General features: G+C 38.7%; 1 protein-coding gene across 1 annotated transcript in view; it reads left to right on the top strand.

The window, feature by feature from the left end:
* The first annotated feature begins 991 nt into the window (after positions 1-991).
* Positions 992-20,083, top strand: part of PIK3R3 (phosphoinositide-3-kinase regulatory subunit 3) — a 64,381-nt gene continuing 45,289 nt past the window's right edge. The window contains exon 1 of the mRNA XM_016199275.2: positions 992-1,804. Coding sequence (XP_016054761.2) covers positions 1,699-1,804 — 106 coding nt within the window. The 5' untranslated portion in view covers positions 992-1,698. The remainder of the gene's footprint in view (positions 1,805-20,083) is intronic.

The following is a 20,083-nucleotide window of genomic DNA, read 5'->3' as shown; positions in this document are numbered from 1 at the left end:
CTCAGGCAGCTGGGGGAGAAGGTCGCAGGGGACCACGGGCAAGTCCTCTTACTGAGCGGTAACCGTCCGGCAAGTGGGTTTAGGGACCTTTGCTTTATTTGACAACTTCGCATAGGGGGTGAAGAGGTCTGTGGGGAGGGGCTCTGCCCCCGGACTTCCAAGGACCTGAAGAGCGCGAGTCCCACCAAGTGACAGCAAGAGCCCCTCTCCGTCCGCTCCCCTCCCCCGCGGCCAATCTCGGGGCAGAGGCAGAGACGTCTCGCGCCAGCCGGTCCTCCCCCTCTCCTCACTCGCCCGGGCGGACCGAGCCTCAGCCGGAGCCTCGCCTGTCTCCGGGCAGCCTGAGCCCCCCAAGCGCTCGCCCAGCCTGTCAGTAACGGCCGTTTGCGCTTTCTTTCTTTCTTTCTTCTTTTTTTTTTTTCTCCTCCTCTTCTTTTCTTTCCTCCTTCTGCCTTTGTCCCGCTTAGTAACTGAGCTCCGGCCAATCGCTGCCTCACCGGCCGGCACCGGCTGGCTCCTGATTGGCCCGCTTGGGGCGCGCAGCCGTCTCCCGCTCCCTAGCTGGAGCGAGGCAGACAAAAGACGCAGGCTCCGGGCTCGGGCAACCGGGATCAGCCAATCACCACCCACTTTATCCTCTCTTCCCCTCTCGCTCCTCCCTCCCCTCCCCTCCCAGCCCGGCTCGCGTGCTCCGGGCACCGACTCCTGGCGTGCGGCCAGCGCCCGGACCGTACCATTCTAATCGGGGCTGGGGGGAGAGTGGATGGGTGATGAAGGGGCTGAGGCCTAGAGAGCAGCGGGGAGAGGTGAAAGCCAAGGTGAAGGATATTTTTCAGAGCACTTACTCAGGCACCTCACAGAATTCCCCGCTATATCAAGGCTGGATAGAGCGGAGGGGCAGTGGTGATGCTGGCTGTCCCCCTGCCTAGCGTGGTTGGGTGCCTCTCAGTGGGGGAGCAAGGAGGCGGGGAAGGGTGTCCCCCTCCGTGCAGTTAAAATGAAACTAGTGACTGGAGTCAGAGCAGAGCGTGAGGGAAGCCGGCACCGGCGAGGCTGCTTGCAGCCGGGCGGGAGCCCCCAGCCAAACGGAGCTAACTGGACTCTCCAACGGGCCCCGGTCCCGAGGCTGCAGCAGCTTGGTTTACAAGCCCGAACAGACGGAGCCCGAGTCCCAGCCCCTGAGGGGATCGCTCTCTGCAGACCAGTTGGACCCCGAAACTTGAATGCAATACCCAGCCCCCTTTTTATGCCTTCCTTTGTCACTTCTCTACCTTGCTCCCAGCGCATTTTTTTCTTTTCTTCAGTCGTCATTTACCAGAGGACACAAAAGTGGCTTCCGCGGGAAGATTTGGAGGTGGTGGGAGCTCTTCTCTTTGAAGAGCGACTGTGTAAAAGGGGTTTGGGGGAAGCCGCTTTTTAACACCTTTGCCTTCCGGCCCCTCCTCCCCCCAGCTTCTTTGTACCTCCCGGACGAGCAAAGCCCGTAGATTGAAAGTTCGGGGGCATTTTGCTGGATATTGTAGAGGAGAGAGGTGGAGGACCTCGTCCTCGTTCTGGTAGTTGCCTGGACTTGTACTGGCTGTTGGAAACCCTGAAGTACATTTCCGTGTGGGACTTTTACAAATATATATTTTTAAATATCAGATAAAAAATATATGCTTTCTATATATTTCTTGACGACCTGCCCCTGACAGCGCGATGTACAATACCGTGTGGAGTATGGACCGCGATGACGCAGACTGGAGGGAAGTGATGATGCCCTATTCGACAGAACTGATATTTTATATTGAAATGGATCCTCCAGGTACTGGGGAGAAAAAAAGAATTTTGTGATGGGTCTGATTTGTGTTTAACAAGACCTTGGTGATGTTTTCTGGGCAGAATTATTCCTGGGTGCGCTAGCTTTGGGATATGGGGCCGATTTTGCAGTTAAAGCTGCAGTAAAACTGCTGCTGGTTTACATGTTTAAAGTTTCCAGTTAGGACCCTGATCCTATTGTCCTGCAAGGGTGGGGGTGGGGGTCAGAGTGGGGGTGGGAGGAGAGACCCGGCCTTTTTTTTTTTTTTTTTTTTTTTTACTTTTTTGCCTTCAGGTTTTTGTCGCTTCTCCCCCCACCTTTTCTTTTTCAATGAAAGATTCTTCTACTTGCAATGCATGCGTTATATCCCAGTCAGTCTTTCTTTTGGGGGGAATTCTTTAATGCTTGTCATTTCATACGTTTGTCTCATTTGGTTCGTTGTTTTACCTTCGTTAACTTCTGAAACTGGCTTGCCAGTGTGATTATTCATTTTAAGACCCCCGTTTTCTCTTACAGAAACCAAATGCCGGTTAGTGATTTTCAGGGATTGGGCGTTTTTATTCAGCCATGGCCTTAGTGTGAGGTTTTCCTTTTCCAAATATAGTCGCTCAGAGACATCTACGTGCAATATTTTATTACTCTTTAATTTGTGGTGATTTAACTTAATTTATGGGAAAGGGTTTAATGTAACCTCAATTCTTACATTTAAAAAAGGAAGAACGTTTCTTATGTGAATATATGTGACATACATATATATATGATAGACTCGGATACATATAATGTAAAGTATACATATACTGTATTTCTACTTTAGAGCTTTGTCTGAGATCCTTACAGACATTTTGTGTATGAGGTAGGAAAGAAAAAGGAAGGGAAAATGGAAAAGTTGGGTAATTTTTTTCTTTAAAGTCTACCCCATTTTATAATTATTAGCTATCAGATTTTCAAACCCTGTTTGCAATTATGGATAATGCTTTATGTAATTATTTTGAATAAGTGAGGGCCTTTGTGACTCCCTATTTTTGTTGAGCATGAATTTGTTATGTCTTTTAAAAATGTGTTACAGCTATATCTACCGAATAAATTATGTCATTGGGGAGTCTCAATTATTATAAGCCTATGTATTTTTGGAAACGTTTGAAAGGGTTTGAAACCATGCAAATGTAATGAACTATAACTGCATTATAGGATGTATGCAGAAATTATTTCCTGTCCTTATGAACAGTGAATTATCCTCTTTGTGTGTTTTTTCAATTAGTCACAGAGTTAAATGATGCTATATTAAAAATATACCAATATTGAATCAACCTTTTTCACTCTTAATGATCACTTCGAATTTTTTCCTTTTGCCTTCATTTTTGAGCCTTCATTATTTGCTTTTATAATTGTGACTGCAATCCAGATGCAGCTTTTCAGTCTTTCATAAAGTTTGTAAGATTTGCCACCCACCTATTGTGTGTATTTCCCCCTTTGTTCACCCCTAATAGTAAAGCATAATTTCTATTAGATGCATTTGTCATTCATGTGAATAGAAATTTAGTACATCATTGGTTCCTCTCCTGTAAAAAGTAAGATTAGTAATTCTAGATTTCTGTTATTATAAGAATTATATATCCAAACTGCCTTAGAATCATACTGTGTCTTGCCTTGCAGACATACAAAGGGAATTTGTTGGGCGGAGAGGTGAATGGGGAGGAGGGGAGAAAAATGAAGATGGCACTAATGTTTGAAAAATGTGGGCCTTGTAGAAGAATATTGGCCAAGTTGAGTTGAGTTGTCCAAAAATGATTTTAAGAAAAGTTGACTATTATATAGTGATGTGGGTGTTACAGGGTTGTATAGAAAATTCTGATCCAAACTTTGTGTATTTAATGACATTAAACTTTGGAGTTTAAAATGTTCATCCTTGAATGAAATTTTGCATACTGAAAGTCTATTTAGAATATTGAAAATATGCATATGGTGTTCTTTATTACCCATTTTGTAGTCTTAATGTAGAATACTGTTAGTTATTCCTAACAGCTTTTTAAAAAGGAAGCACACTTGAGTGTGTTGAAATACTGCCTATGAAGTGAATGGTTTTTAATGGAAGTAATGTGAATGCCAATCTTGTTTTGTGTAATAAAGTTTTTGAAATGTTTAAACTAAGTAAATTATTAGTGAAGAGGTTGCAGCATGTCCTGTATCTGTCTTTTTCCTAGCTTCTAACCCAGATCAAGCTCTTATTATTTCCTGCCTGCATTGGTATGATAGTGCACTAACTGTTGTCCCTGTTTCTACTCTGTCCAATCCACAGTATTACTAAAGTATCATCTGATAATTTACCTTCCAATGGTAAATCTTCCAATGACTTTAAAAACCTACCAATGGCTTGCTTCCCTTTGCCTACTGACTAAAGCCCAGATTACTTATCCTGTCATATAAGTCCCTCTGTTTTTGCTTCCAACCTAATTTTCCAGTTTATTCTCCTGCTGGAGTCCATCACAAGTTTTATGGAAGCTATTTTGTACTTGCTGTTCCTTGAATGTATGCTTTTTCCTTTTTCTGTGATGCCTTTCATTCCCAGTGGTTACTTGTTGAAATCTTATATATGTTTAGGGCCCAGGTTAGATGCCTTCTTTACCAAGATATATGTTCCCTGACCCCTTTTGTTAGAAGACATCCCTCTCTTCTAGCCCTTCTCATGTCCAAAGCTTATTGATAGCGGCCTATTAGCTTGCACTTTAGTTTTAACATTGTTATTGTTTTTATTTTGGGAAGATGTAATCATTGATTTCTTTTTTAAATTAGTGGATACAATTCTTTTTAAGGTTGACTGTGGACTTTTTTTGTTCTTATCAAGACAAATTTCTGAAATTATCTTTAGGACAGCAACATCTCTTCAGTAGTAATTAGAAAATTAAATGCTTTGTTTGGCAAAACATAAATATAGGAAGGGCTACAAAGCGGTTCTCAATTTTTTTGGTCTCAGTACCCATTTTATACTCTTACAAATTATTGAGCATCCCAAAGACCTTCTGTTTGATTATATCTATTGATATTTACTGGATTAGAATAAAAATGAGGAACTTAGAAAATATTTAATTCATTTAAAAATAATAAAGTATTAAATGTTAACAAATTTTTTAATGAAAAAAAACTATGTATTTTTTTAAAAGTGATGAGTGGCATTGTTTTATATTTTTGCAAGTAACTTTAATGCCAGGCATAGTAGAAGACATCGAAATTTCCATGTCTGCTTCTGCATTCAGTCTGTTAAGATATCACAGTTCATAGCCTCTGGAAAGCTCCACTGTACGGTTGTGAGAGAATGAGAGTGCAAAGGCAAATAATATCTTAGTAATACTATGAAAGTATTTTTGACCTCTTGGACCTCTGAAACGGGCTTCGGGTGCCTGCAGAGTTCTCTAGACTACACTTTGAGAACTACTAGTCCAGAAGTTACCTGACTACACAGTTTGACCTCCAACCTAGTGAAGTATCTTCTGACTTTTTTGAAGTCAGATGAAAAGATTGTTTCAGGAAACTAACTTACTTAGTCTAGCATACTTGGTATTTTCATCCTGGTAAAATTTAGATTAAGTAACATTCTGGTGGAGAACTGGCACACTGGTCCTGTGGTTGGGGAAAATATCTGTGGAGAAACACGCTGAAGAAATAGGTCACCTGCCACCGTGTGGCCCTTATTGTTAACAGGTTGGGAATTCTACTTCTGTGGTTGAATTATTCTTTATAACTCTGAACATTTGATGGGTTCATCTTATAGAAATGCTTCTATGTGTGGTAAGATACTTCTTTTATAAGCTAGGTGTCAGTTTTTAATGATATTGTAGTATGGGACAAGTGTTAATATAATCAAATGATGTAAAAGCCATGCCAATTTATTTTGCATTTTATTGAAAAAGATTAGTCATTGCTTTTATTTACTATATTATAATTTATAGTATAACCATGTTTCGTTAGAAGTACGGTGATTCTCCATTGCATAATGCTTTTAAAATTTATTCTCACCATTGTTTTTATGCTGAATACCTTTATATTATTATAATGTAGAAAAGATTGGGCATGTTTATGGTCACCATATTTAACAAGGTAGGTAGAAAAATAATTACAAATATATCTATGTGATATCATACAATTTTTATTGGTATGAAAGAAGGATACAGACTGAGTGTAACAGAAAGAACAGAGGCTTTGGAAACAGGTGATATGGATTTCAAATCTGGCTTTGCTTCTTACCCTGCCCAAGGTTATATGGCTGTACTAAACCTCTCTAAGCATCCATTTTCTCTTTTGTAAAACTGAGCTAATACCTACCTTTCAGAGTTGTCTGGGGATTAGATGCACTATATCTAGCATGGTATTTGGCACATGGTATGTACCCAGTTCATCGTAGCTTGTATCTTAAAGCATATTGATAACATAATTATTCCACATCTGTGTGAGGGAAGGGAAGTGTGCCAAGTAGAGGGAATACCAGATGACTTACTCTGAGGCAGGACCATCTCTGTCATATATTCAGGGATCATCTAGGGGGTAACTGTGGCTGGAGTGGAATGAGGGAAAAATAGTAGTAAGAAATAAAGACAAGTAATGGTGTGGGTGGTGGGGAAGACCATGTAAAAACTTTGGCTTTTAAAACTTGACTGAGATGAGAAGCCAGGCGAATGTATTGAACAATGATGTATTATGATTCCTGGCTTAAAAGAATCATTCAGGCTGCTGCTGGTGCAGAGTAGGAAAAGGTGGTTGTGGAGAAACTGGTTAGGAGGCTATTGCAGTAAATGAGCTGAGGGATGATGGTGGCTTGGCAAGGGTGGGAGCTGTGGAGGTGGTGAAAAGTGGTTGGATTCTGAATATTATTATTATCAGTTATATAACATGTCATTTCTAAACTTAGTCACTTTATTTTCTAATTTTTAGCTTTATATTTCTCTATATGCTTTAATAATGTAAAGATTTAACCTTTAAAATAATGCCAAAACTATTTTATATATTTTTGATGTATTTTTCTGTTTTTTGAAGTGTTACTATTTCTGATCTCTAACATCTGGGTGCAAAGCAGCGTAATATGTGGCCTTAGTTATGTTACTTGATGAAGTCTTACTCATTAGTTACTTTTAAAAACATTATTGTATAAATCTATACTGCACTATAATTTACTTTCAAAAGTAACTTTGAAAAGGAAATGATCTTAAAGTTCTTAGTTTCTATGGTGGGCTATGAAGGGGAGAAGAAATTAATGCAAAGGAAGCCATGGCATACATGTTTCATTTTACTTTATGTATTAAAGTTGTTGGTATTTTTGCCTAGCTGGCATGGCTCAGCAGTTGAACATCAACCTATGATGCAGGAGATGGAGGTTTGATTCCTGGTCAGGTTGCATGCCCTAGTCTCGGACTCAATCCCCAGTGGGGGGCCTGCAGAGGACAGTCGATCAATGACTCTCTATGATCGTTGATGTTTCTCCCTCTCTCTCGAAATCAATAATAATAAAAAGTTGTTGGTATTTTATTTTATTTTATTATATATCTTTATTGATTTCAGAGAGAGGACAGGAGAGGGAGAGAGTGAGATAGAAACATCAATGATGAGAGAGTCATTGATCGAGCCCGAAACCCGGGCATGTGCCCTGACCGGGAATCGAACCCCGATCGCCTGGATCCTAGGTCGATGCTCAACCGCTGAGCCACGCCCGGCCGGGCAGAAGTTGTTGGTATTTTAGAATAATTATATTTATGTATTTTTGCTTATTAGTGTAATGCTCAAGTGCTTGAGGATAGACATTACTATAAAATAGGGAAGTGTTGCTCACTGTTTAAGAGCTTTAGACTCAGGTTACTTGGATTTCCTGTTCTAACCCTGTCTACGTTTAGCTTGTGACCTTGGAAAGTTTCCTCATCTGTAAAGCAGGAGGAAGAGTATTAATCCCATTGTAGGGTTATTGTGAGAATTATATGAGTTAGTACATGTAAGACATTTAGAGCAGGTATCTGTTGTTACTACTATTTTCATTATTATTAACCTGGGATGCTTTGTGACATATCTCCTGTATTCCATTCAGAGGAAACACCAGCCTAAATTTTAAATTAAGTTGGAAAGCAATTTAAATCTTCATTCCAGCCTTCAAAAAGGCCAAAAGGTATTGTAATACTACTTAAAACCTGATTTCTCCATTTTTGATCAGTGTCTTTGCATGGTTAAATCCAAACTTCTTTCTCTCACCCTCTCTCATAGCAACATGTACAGTCTCATTCTTTTTCTTTCCTTCCCTTCTCAAACTTACTAGTTTCTCTTCCAGGAGTACCCATTTCCCTTTAAACTCTCACCTTTGCCTGTTTAATTACTCTGATCTGTATGATAAGGACCAGGAAAAAAGGGAGTAAAGAAAAGTAGCTATGAATACTCATACAGTGACATTTTTTATTTTGTCACACTTACCTCCCATGGAGGGTATAACATGTTTTGACTTTTAAAAGAAGTCTGCTTAATTTTAAAAGGACAATCAGGTGGTTCAGACCTGTTGTAGGAATTAGTTCAGGACTTTGGGTTTAGTCTTTCTCCTGGTAGTCATGAACTATAAGAGCAGCTATCACATCTAGATGACTGAGACTTACCTGGGCCTCTCCTTTGATTCCTAGGGATCAACCATGGGCATTTAGAGTAGAGCTACCAGATAAAATACATGTAAATATGTCACATGCAATAATTGGGACATACTTATACTAAAAAATTATTTAATCTGATATTCAAATTTAACTGGGTGTCCTGAATTTTGGTCTGCTAAATATGCCAACCCTAGTTTAGAGAGAGACTAGACAATTGACTAAACAGTATTTTTTAGTATTCCCTATGGTAACAGCCTGGGTAAATGCACAGTTGTTAAAGTACCTTGGTATATTTTGGGAACTATAAGTAATTCAGTTTTGTTGAAACATAATGTGTGTGATGGGAAGTGGTGGTACATGAGTCTGGAGAGGTAGGTGAGGGCCAAATCATGAAAGGCCCTGAATGCTACACTTAGAAGTTGGATTTTATCCTGTGGGCAGTTGGGAAGCCACTGACTAATTGGTTTCAAGTAGGGTAAAGATTTGTTGGTTGCAAAGTGAAAAATAGATTGGAGGAGAGCAGGATTAAAGAAGGGAAACTGGTTAGGAGGCTATTTCACTAGAGATGAAAGATGTTATGAAAGCCTAAGGTTAAAAAAAAATATGGGTGGGCAGACCCCTGTGCACAAAATTCAGGCGGACTCATGGAGATTTCCACTATAAATTTAATTTTGTTTTAGCAACAGAGACATTGTATTAGTCAATCTTAACTACTGATCCATAGTTTGGCATGCATACACACTTAATATTTGTAACCAGAGATTGTATTTTTGCTTCATCCTCTAATCATTTAAAAAAAAAATAAATGGAAATATAAAACCTCTACCCTCTTCTCCCTAAGCCCCACCCCCTGCAAAAAAAGCCTAAGTTAAGGTAGTAGCAGTGAGAATGAATAGGAGAGTTGTTTAAAAAGTAGAATTAGAGACTGTCCTGTGAAAAATGAAAGAATCTAGAATGAGTTTTCGTTTTCTGGCTTGGGAGATGGTGGTACTATAAGCCAAGAGATGCAATTTAAGGAGGAAGGACAGATTTGTCTCATATAGTCTCTTAAATCAAAATGACACAGAGGTAAAGTGGCCCAGGTTTTCTTCTTTTGGAGGGGTACTTTTCTCTTAGGCTTTACTATGAGAGGAAAGGTGAGTGTCTTCTACTGCTTCTAGGTTTGGAACCTAGAGCAGATGGTATTATATCAGATACTGAGTTTCTAAAGGTGTGGGAGAGATTGCAGTGGGACCCTGACTGCTCCCAGGGTATTAGTTGCTAAGGTCATATTAAATTTCCAGATGTGTAAGCTGCCTCATTCTTTTTGAAAGCAAGTGGACATAAATTATAAGAAAATTAACTCCTAAGATTTATGAGTTAGATTTAATACCCAAAAATTAACTCTTGAGATTCATGAGTTAGGTTTTTTGTTTTTATTTGTTTTTTAATCCTCACCCAAGGATATTTTTTCCATTGCTTTTCAGAGAGAGTGGAAGGGAGAGAGAGGGAGAGAAACATTGATGTGAGAGACACATTGATTGGTTACCTTCCAAACCCTCTCTGACCAGGGCCGGGGACCAGCCTGCAACCAAGGTACGTGCCCTTGGCTGGAATCAAACTTGAGACTCTCTGACCACTGAGCCAAACCCGCTAAGGCCATGAGTTAAGCTTTGAATGATAGAAATGTGAATTGCTACAGCCATTTTGGAAAGTTTTGCAATACTATCTAGTAAAAGTACTCTTCTGGAAATCTGTTCTGTAGAAATAAAAGTATCAACATGTAGCCCAGCCCATGTGGTTCAGTGGTTGAGTGTAGACCTATGAACCAGGAGGTCACGGTTCGATTCCTGGTCACAGCATATGGGTTGGAGTCTCGATCCCCAGTAGGAGGCGTGCAAGAGGCAGCCGATCAATGATGTTTCTCACTCATCGATGTTTCTATTTCTCTATCCCTCTCCCTTCCTCTTTCTCTCAAAAATCAATAAAAACATTGTTTTTAAAAAGTATCAAGCTATAAAGGTAGATGTATGCAATATTGTTTGTTTGTTTTAATCCCCACCCGAGGATATGTTTTTATTGATTTGAGAAAGAGAGAGATGGGGGAGAAACATCAATTTGTTGTTCCACTCATTGATGTATTCATTGGTTGGTTCTTGAACCTGCAAACTTGGCTTATTCAGACTACACTCTAATCAACTGAGCTACCCAGACAGGGCAAGAGTAGCAATACTTAATTCAAAAAGATTTTTATAAGAATTATAAAATGTAATATGTACACACATATACATACAAATAAACATTTGTGTATAATGAAATAATACTTAGCTTAGTATCTGATGTATAGCAAGTACTCACTTTTCTTGAAGGTCAGTGTTTTTGTGATATAGTGATAGGAAAATGTTAGTGAAGTTAGGATGAGGGGCTTGTGCTAGAGGTTTTGCTAGAGGCAGCTGCACATCTCGCTTACCAGAAGCTACCTGACTAGTGTGTGTTTGACTTGAAGATCAGAATGGGTAAGATTTTGGGATAAGACAAGTATGGGTTAATATTTGTAGCTAATGTGGTTGATCATTCTTTTTCTATGACTCATTTTACCTTTTTCTATGGGAAATTTCAAAAATTTGTTTCTGTCTCCAGGCTGACCTTTTTTGTTTTTTTTCTGTCTTCAGTAAAATTCCACTGCTGTTCTTTCAGCATAATTATTCTTAGATCTTTCCTTCCTCTCTATGGTAAGCCTAAATGCTGATCATTTCATGCATTAATTCAACAAATATTTATTGAGTGCCTTCTATCTGTGAGACACTCAGCACTAGAGCTACAAAGATAAGAAAATATGTGCCCTCAACGAGCTCACAGTTTTAGTGCAGACAGGGCAACAGCTAAACTATAATGAATACGCTTTATATCAGAAGGTTGAGGAACTCACCGTGGAAACAAAGAGGAGGTAGTGCTTAACCAGGCCTAAAGATGTGAGGGAAAGAAAAAACTATACATGACCTGAGTGTTTAAAAAAGTAGCTGGATAATGAGGGGTTGGGGGAGAGGGAGGACTGGGCATTCTGTGAGGTACAGGGAACCATATGTACAAAGGCATGAGAAAGTGTTTTGTGTAAGGTTGATCTGCAGGTGTTTTGGTGTGGCTAGGGTGAAAGGTGCCTGTGGGGAAGTAATAGGAAATGAGCATAGAAGAGTAAGGAGGAACCAGACCGTGAATAGCCTTATACACCATGCTTAAATTTGGACTTTATGCTATAGGTAGTGGAGAACTCTTGAAACATAATATGCTAAACCAATACGATTAGATTCAAAATTCAAAAGACGCAAGGAAGGTAGGAAAAGAACAAGGAAATTGGTCTTTGGGAAGCCCAGGGACAGAATTTCAAGAAGGAAAAAGTGGCTAACAGTATAAAACTTAAAGTGGTTATTATGTACAATAAAGACAGAAAAATTTCGGCTGGATTTTGTTATTGAGAAGACACTAACAAGATGTATATGTATGTGAATGGGGTAGAAATCAAATTATAATAGATTGAAGAGGGAATGGGAGGTGAAAAAATAGAGTCTAAAAGTATAGCCCAGTCTTAGAAAACTTGCTGTGAAGCGTGAGAGGTAGCTAGAGAGAGATGTAGAATCCGAGAAACATTTTTTTTAATCCTCACCCGAGGATATTTTTCCCATTGCTTTTCAGAGAGAGTAGATGGGAGGAAGGGGTGGGGAGAGAGAGCTAGACAGACAGACACATCGATTGGTTGCCTCTCCTACTTGCCCCAACCAGGACTGGGGATCGAGGCTGCAGCCAAGGTACTGCAGCCAAGGTACGTGCCGTTGACCAGACCAGAATTGAGCCTAGGACCCTTTCGTCCACAGGCCGACGCTCTAACCACTGAGCCAAACTGGCTAGGCCCAGATTTTTTTTTAATGATAAAAGAATTGAACATGTGTAATGTTTTGGTGGAGATTATAAAGTAGAGATAAAGTTGAATATATGGGTGTGTGTAATTTGATGAAAAAGGTGGTGATGAGTTGGGAGGTTAGGAGGGATTATTACCCCAGGGAAGAGGGAGGGATACCTTTGTCTAACAAATAAGGGAGAAGATGGGTTTGAAGAGAATGTAGGTTGGAAAATTGGGTGAGATCAGATTTCTTTTTTCTGGTAGAGGGCAATTGTGAGAGAAGAGGTATATAGAGTGTTTGGCTTGAGATATCGAGTAGCCACTGGTCACTGTGTGGGATAGGAAAGGCTACTGATCAAAGGCATATAGATGAATTACTAATAGGATAGTTAATTTCAGTTAAGATGAAGGACTTATAAATTTGTAGTGGCACAAATTCCCAGTTTGTTGTGATTTCTTTACCGAACTCAGCAATTGTGGTATGGGATCAGAGGAAGCAGGTTGTTAGATTGATTCCTCATGGTTGAGAGATTTACTGGCTGGTGTGGCAAAAGAACAACAAGGAGCTGGGTGGAGATATTGACAAGAGAGTGGTTGATGCCCAACGTGGAGGGAATAGTTAAGTAAATTATGATACATTCATATCAAAAACTGTTTTGCAGCTCTTAAAATTTATGTTTATAAGGAGTTGATAAATGCTTATTTTATAATGTTAAGATAATAAAAGTGCCATGTTGTACAAAGGTTTAGTAATGATCAACTGTAATATTCTAGGCATAATGATGAAAAAATACTTTCAAAATCAAAGAATATTGGTCACCTCTATTTGCACATAGATAATAATTTGACAGGAATTATCTCACTTTACAGGTGAAGAAAATGAAATTTAGCAAAGATGACTTGTTGAGAGTCATAAATTTGGTAAATGGTAAAGAGATAACTATTATAGTACTTATTGGTTAGTTACTATGTCAGGCATTGTTTTATATATATAATCTTAATATTTTCTTTAAACATTGCTCTAATTTTCATTTTTCAGTTAAGAAAACAGACTTAGAGGAGAATAATTATATGAGCAATAGATAACTAAATATCAAAAGAGTGATACCATCAAGTGTTTTAGAAGTTCAGGAGTAAGGGGTGTTGTGGGCTAGGTTGGAACAAAGACTTTGGAGGTGATGATATTTGGACTATGAAGGATGGGTAGGATAGTTTTTTTTTTTTGGGTCTCTTTAGTTTACTTTTTTCACATTTAAAAAAAGGTTCTGCCTGTCTGGAGTGGCTCAGCGGTTGAGCATTGACCTATGGTCCAGGCAATTGCAGTTCGATTCCAGGTTAGGGCACATGCCCTGGTTGCTGGCTTGATCCCCAGTGGGGGGCCGTGCAGGAGGCAGCCTGTCAATGACTCTCTCATCATTGATGTGTTTATCTCTCTCCCTCTCCCTTCCTCTCTCTGAAATCAATAAAGGTTATATATAAAAAAGAGGTTCTCTATGATAGTTTGGTATATCATTTCTAATGGAAAGACCAAGGCTATCATAGATGTCATAAAGGAACTCAACATAATTTCCAGATCTATAGTATATCACACTTGAGACTGCTTTAGAAATAATGGAAGAAATAATGGCTTCCAACTAACTTTGCAAGTTGAGTCATGAACTCCTTGGTGGGCCATTTAGACTAGGCTTCAGTCCTAGCCAGTTGCTCAGTGGTTAGAACATCGGCCTGGGGACTGAAGGATCCCAGGTTTGATTCCAGCCCAGGGTTCTTACTGGCCCTGTTAAGGCACATGTGTAACCAATCACTGTGTCTCTCTCACATCAATGTTTCTCTCTCTCCCTTCCACTCTCTCTGAAAAGCAATGGAAAAAATATCCTCAGGTGAGGATTAAAAAAAAACAGGTTTCAAATACAAGTATAAATCTGTGTGTGTGTCTATCATGTATCTGTCTACCTACCTACCTACCTACTTACCTACCTACCTATCGTTCTTTTCTCCCTTACATAGTCATTTATATTTAAATATTTTTACTATGGTTAATTGGAGAAAGTAGTTCTTTAGAAACGATTAAAAGGCTACTGAAACCAAAGATTTAGCTCTTTCATGCTGAGCTGAAATGGGTAAAAATAAGGACTTTTTTAGGATAATATAGTAGTACTCCCTTATCTGCAGTTTTAATTTCCACTGTTTGTTTACCCATGGTCAATTGTGGTTAGAAATATTAAATGCAAAATTCCAGAAGTATTAAATTTTGCACAGTTCTGAGTGACGTGATCAAATCTCATTGTGTCTCACTTTGTCCCACCCAGACAGGAATTATCCCTTTGTCCAGCACATCCATGCTGTGTATGCTGCTACCCACCTGTTAGTCACTTAGTAGCTGTCATGGTTTTACGATCAACCCAAAACACTTTTAATATTAAACATTGAAATAAATATGAGCTATACATACATTGAACAAAGATTAATAAAAACAAGATAATTATTTTCCAACTTGCTTATTGCAGTTCAGGGTTGCAGGTGGCTGGAGCCCATCCTGGCAGTTCAGGGCACATCATGGGAGCCAGCCCTGGATAGGATGCCACTCCATCGAAGGGTACACTTACACATACTCTTTCTCTCTCAGACTGGGGACAATTTAGACACGCCAGTTCACCTCATGTGCACATTTTTGGGATGTGGGAGGAAACGAGTACCTGGAGAAAACCTGGGGAGAACATGCAAACTCCGCACAGACAGTGGCCCTGGCTGAGAATCGATTTTTTCTCAGTGTTATAACAAAATGATGTCATTCAAGGACCTGCTGTACTTAATTTCTCTTTATGGCCAAATAATATTCCACTTTATGGATGTACCACATTTGTATATCCATTCTTCAGTTGATGGATACTTGGGTTGTTTTCATTTTTTAGCTATTAGGAAGAATGATGCTGTGAACATTCATGCACAAGTTTTTGCTGGACATGTATTTTTAGTTCTCTTGGATGTGTATAGCTAGGAGTGGAACTGCTATGTCATGATAACCCTGTTTAACTGTTTCAGTAACTGACAAACTGTTTTCCACAGTGGCTTCAAGACTTTACATCCTTGCCAGCAATGTATGAAGGTTCCATTTTTTCTGCATCCTCGACAACTCTTATTATGTCATTTTTATTACAGGCATCCTATTGGGTGTGAAGTGGTATCTCATTGTGTTTTTGATTTGCATTTCCCTAATGACTAATGATATTGAGCTTTTTCTTTTTTAAAAAAATATATCTTTATTGATTTCAGAGAGAGGAAAGGAGAAGGAGAGAGAGAGAGAAACATCAATGATGAGAGAGTCATTGATTGGCTGCCTCCTGCATGCTCCTGACTAGGGATCGAGCCTGCAACCTGGGCATGTGCCCTGACCAGGAATCAAACCCTGATCACCTGGATCCTAGTTCGACCCTCAACTGCTGAGCCATGCCTGGCCAGGCAAGCTTTTTTTTTATGTGCTTATTAGACATTTGTATATATTCTTTGCTGAAATGTCTGTTCAATATTTTATTCTCTGTGGGGGCTATTGTAAATAGAATTGGTTTCCTAATATCATTTTTGGATTGCTCATTGCTAGTGTATAGAAATTCAATTGCTTTTTGTATATTGATCTTGTTTTTTGAAATCTTGCTGAGCTTGTTTATTAGCTCTAATAGTTTTTTCATGTGTGCAGTCCTTATAGTTTCCTATATGCAGACAGAGATGGAAATAGTTTTACTTCTTTTTAATCTGAATGCCTTTTTTTTTTTTTTTTTTCAATTGTACTGGCTAGAACCTCCAGTATAGTGTTGAGTAGAAGTGGAAATAGAAAACATCTTTGTAGTCTTTCACCATTAAATATAATGTTAGCTGTGGGTTTTCTAGATGCCCATTGTCGGGTTAGGAAAATTCCCTTATATTCCTAATTTGTTGAGTGTTTTTTTCATGAAAGGGTGTTTGATTTTGTCAGATTTTTTTCCTGCATCTATTGTGATGATCAAACCTTTATCCTATTAATATGGTGTATTACATTGATTGATTTTTGTTTTGTTGAACCAACCTTGCATCCTAAGTGTTACTGGAGTTGGCTTGTTAGTATTTTGTTGAGGATTTTTGTGTCTGTGTTCCTAAGGGATATTGATCTGTAGTTTTCGTTGTGTTGTCTTTTTTCTGGTATTGGTATCAGGGTAATACTGGCTTATACAATGAGCTGAAAAGTGTTCCCTCTTCTGTTTTGCTATTCATACCACCCCAAACATCTAATTTCAGTTTTCTTCTGTAGTTCACTTTAAAAAATATTAATGCTATTTTTTCTTTTGCTTCTGGTTCTTTTTTTAAAAATATCTTTATTGATTTCAGAGAGAGGAAGGGAGAGGGAGGGAGAGAGAGAGATAGAAACATCAATGATTAGAGAATCATCATTGATTGGCTGCCTCCTGCACGCCCCCAACTGGAGAACAAGCCACAACTCGGACATGTGCCCTGACCTCCTGGATCCCAGGTTGATGCTCAACCCCACGCCTGGCTGAACTGGTTATTCTTTTTATGAATACCCAGAATACATTGTGGTCTTCTTCATAATTGCATTTAGCTTACCAATTGGGACTATGACTCATGGTACCCAGTAAAGCTTTTTTTGTTGTTAATCCTCACCAGAGAATATTTTTCCCATTGATTTTTTTTTGGGTTTTTTTTTTTTGTTAGAGTAGAAGGGAAGAATGGGAGGGGAGAGAGAGAGGAAGAGGAACATTAATGTGAGAGAGACACATTGATTGGTTGCCTCCCACATGCACCCTGACCAGGGCGGTGATCGAACCCACAACCCAGGTATCGAATCTGTGACTCTGGTCTCCAGGCCGATGCTCTAACTACTGAGCCACGCTGGCCAGGGCAATAACTTTTTTTGTTTTTGTTTTTTGAAATATGTTTTTATTGATTTTAGGGAGAGGAAGGGAGAGGGAGAAAGAGATAGAAACATTAATTATGAAAGAGAATCATTGATTGGCTGCCTCCTGCACACCCCCTACTGGGGATTCAGCCCACAACCCAGTCATGTACCCTGAGTGGGAATTGAACCATGACCTCTTGGCTCGTAGGTCGACAATCACTGAGCCACACAGCCAGGCAGTACCCAGTAAAGTCTTAATGAAATTTCTGGTATGCCAATGAAATCTGCATAGTCTGCTATCTCTCTTTGGTGGCCAAATACAAGGGCTCATAAAAAATAGAGCTAGGAGGGACTATTATGATGTAATCAAACATTTTATAGGTAAGCATACAAGAGCGATTAAGAGGCTTGTCCAAAGTTATATTGCTAGGTTATGGCCAAGCCAGATTTTATTTTAGACCAGTAGCTTTCATTCACCAATGATTAGTAATCTGCGAAAATGATAGGTCTAAAAAATTGTTTCACTTTTATATATGTGTTTGTAAGCAATGCTAAGAAGCAGTATTCTTTTTACTGTCATCCTGGTGCATCCAGTCACCATTATCCTGGGGATTGCCTTTGCTTCTCTCCTGTGTTGGCTTCTATTTTCCTGAATCCTACACCATCTTTTTTCCTAGGTTTATTTCTTCATTTTGGTAGAAGCATCCTTCAGGAGCTTCCTAAGAGTTAAGTTGTTTGAGACTTTGTATGACTGAAAATATTAATTCTACCCTCATATATACATAATGATAATTTGATATATAATTTTAGGTTGAAATATCATTTTTCCTCAGGATTGGAAGGTTTTTCTCCAGTATCATTAGTTCTAGTGTTGCTGTTGGGGAATCTAAAGATATTCCAGGTCTTAGTCCTTTGCGACCAGTCTTTTTAACCCCCTTGTAATAGATGGATTTTAGGACCTTCTCTTTATCCCTGATGTGAAATTCCACATAGATGTGCCTTGATGTGAGTCTTTTTTATTCATTGTGGCATACTTTGAATACATTGTGTGGCACTTTCATTCTGGAAATGTATGCCCTTCATTTCTGAAAATTTTTTCTTATTCTTATTTATTTTAAATATTTTCTTTTTCTGCTTTCAGAAACTTCTGTTAATTCAGTCCTCAGAATCTCTTATCTTCTATTTTCAGTACTTTCTCTTTTGTTCCACTTCTGGGAGATTTTCTCAAATTTATCTGCTAGTTTGTCAATTGATGCTATTTTTAAGAACCTCTATTATAATTTTAATATATAATGGCTCTTGTTCTTTACTGATTTTTAGAGAGAGGGGAAGGGAGAGAGAGAGAGAAACATCCATGTGAGAGAGAAACATCAATGGGTTGCCTCCCATATGCACCCACAACCTAGGTAGGTACCCTGACCGGGAATCAAACCCACAACCAACTTACTCACCTGGCCAGGGCAGGGCTCATTTTCTTTAATGCTACTTTATTATAGATCTAGTTTGTGTTTCATAGATGCAGTATCTCCTTTTACATTTCCGAGGATATTATGCTTTTTAAAAATGTATCTGTGAAGTTTTCCTTGAATTCTTTGCTTACTCCTGTTTCCTTTTTTTGTTTGTTTTGGGCTGCTTCTTTAATGTTTTTTTAAAACATTTAAATAATTTATTTTAAATTTATAGTTGACACACAGTAGTAGTTAGTTTCAGGTGTATAACATTTACTAGACATTTATTAATAATAATTTTAGTATCTAATACATATTGAAATTCTCCAAATTGCCTCCATAATCCATAATTAATTTATATAACTCTGCTTCTGAATAAAAATCCCACTAAAATTGACATTGAATGTTGCTTTTGTCTGTTTTCTAGAATAGCCTCTAGTCACTTTTTAAAATGATAATGACTATTTTTTAAAATATTGACTTTAGAAGAGTCCAAATCACCTGTCTTGTTGAATGCCCTATATTCCAGATTTGCCTGGTTGTTTCCTCATGATGTCATTTAACTCGTTATTCTGTTCCCTGTATTTTATGTATACTGATGCTTATGTTTGAAGTTGATGGCTTTCTTCAAATGTCTTGTAGTTTGTTCTTTTGTAGTTTAATTGTGATAAATATACATAACATAGAATTTATAATTTTAACCACTTTTAAGCATAGTTTTGAGGCATTAAGTGTATTTACATTGTTGAACTTTTTCATCTTACCTAATTGAAATCATGTACCCATTAAACACTAACTCCCCATTTTCCTCTCCTCCTCACCCCCCAGCCCATGGCACCCATCATTCTGTTTTCAGTCTCTGAATTTGACTACTTTCAGAACCTTATATAAGAGAAACCATAAATATTTTCCTTTAGTGCCTGGCTTATTTCTTCAAGGTTTTAATGTCTTCATGAAGACATGTGTTAAAAGTTCGTCCATGTTGTATCATGTGTTAGAATTTCTTTCCTTTTTAAAGGCTTACGTTTTATTCAAGAATGAGGTATTAAAAAGCTAATTGGAGCCTTGGCTGAGTAGCTCAGTTAGAGTGTCATCCCTGATACACCGAGGTTGGGGGTTCAATCCCCTGTTGGGGCACAAACGAATCAAGCATGAATGCATAAATAAGTGGAACAAAATCTCTCTCTCTCATCAATTAAAAAAAAAGCTAATTGGAAGGCCCATGTAAGCGGGCAGGACGTGTTAACTAGAGGCCTTCGCTGAAAGGTGGTAACATAATGAATCTCTTTTTTTAATTTTTAAAAAATTGATTTTTCTATTTTTAATGTTTTTATTGATTTTAGAGAGAGAGAAAGGGAGTAGGATAGAGAGATAGAAACATTGACGAGAGAGAAACACCCATTGGCTGCCTCCTGCATACCCCTATTGGGGATAGAGCCCCAACGAGGGCATGTGCCATGACCAGGA

Source organism: Miniopterus natalensis, chromosome 9 (assembly GCF_054644295.1).
Source record: "Miniopterus natalensis isolate mMinNat1 chromosome 9, mMinNat1.hap1, whole genome shotgun sequence".
Classification (NCBI taxonomy): Eukaryota; Metazoa; Chordata; class Mammalia; order Chiroptera; family Miniopteridae; genus Miniopterus; species Miniopterus natalensis.
Note: the sequence above shows the minus strand (reverse complement) of the source record. Positions and strands in the feature narration are given on the sequence as shown.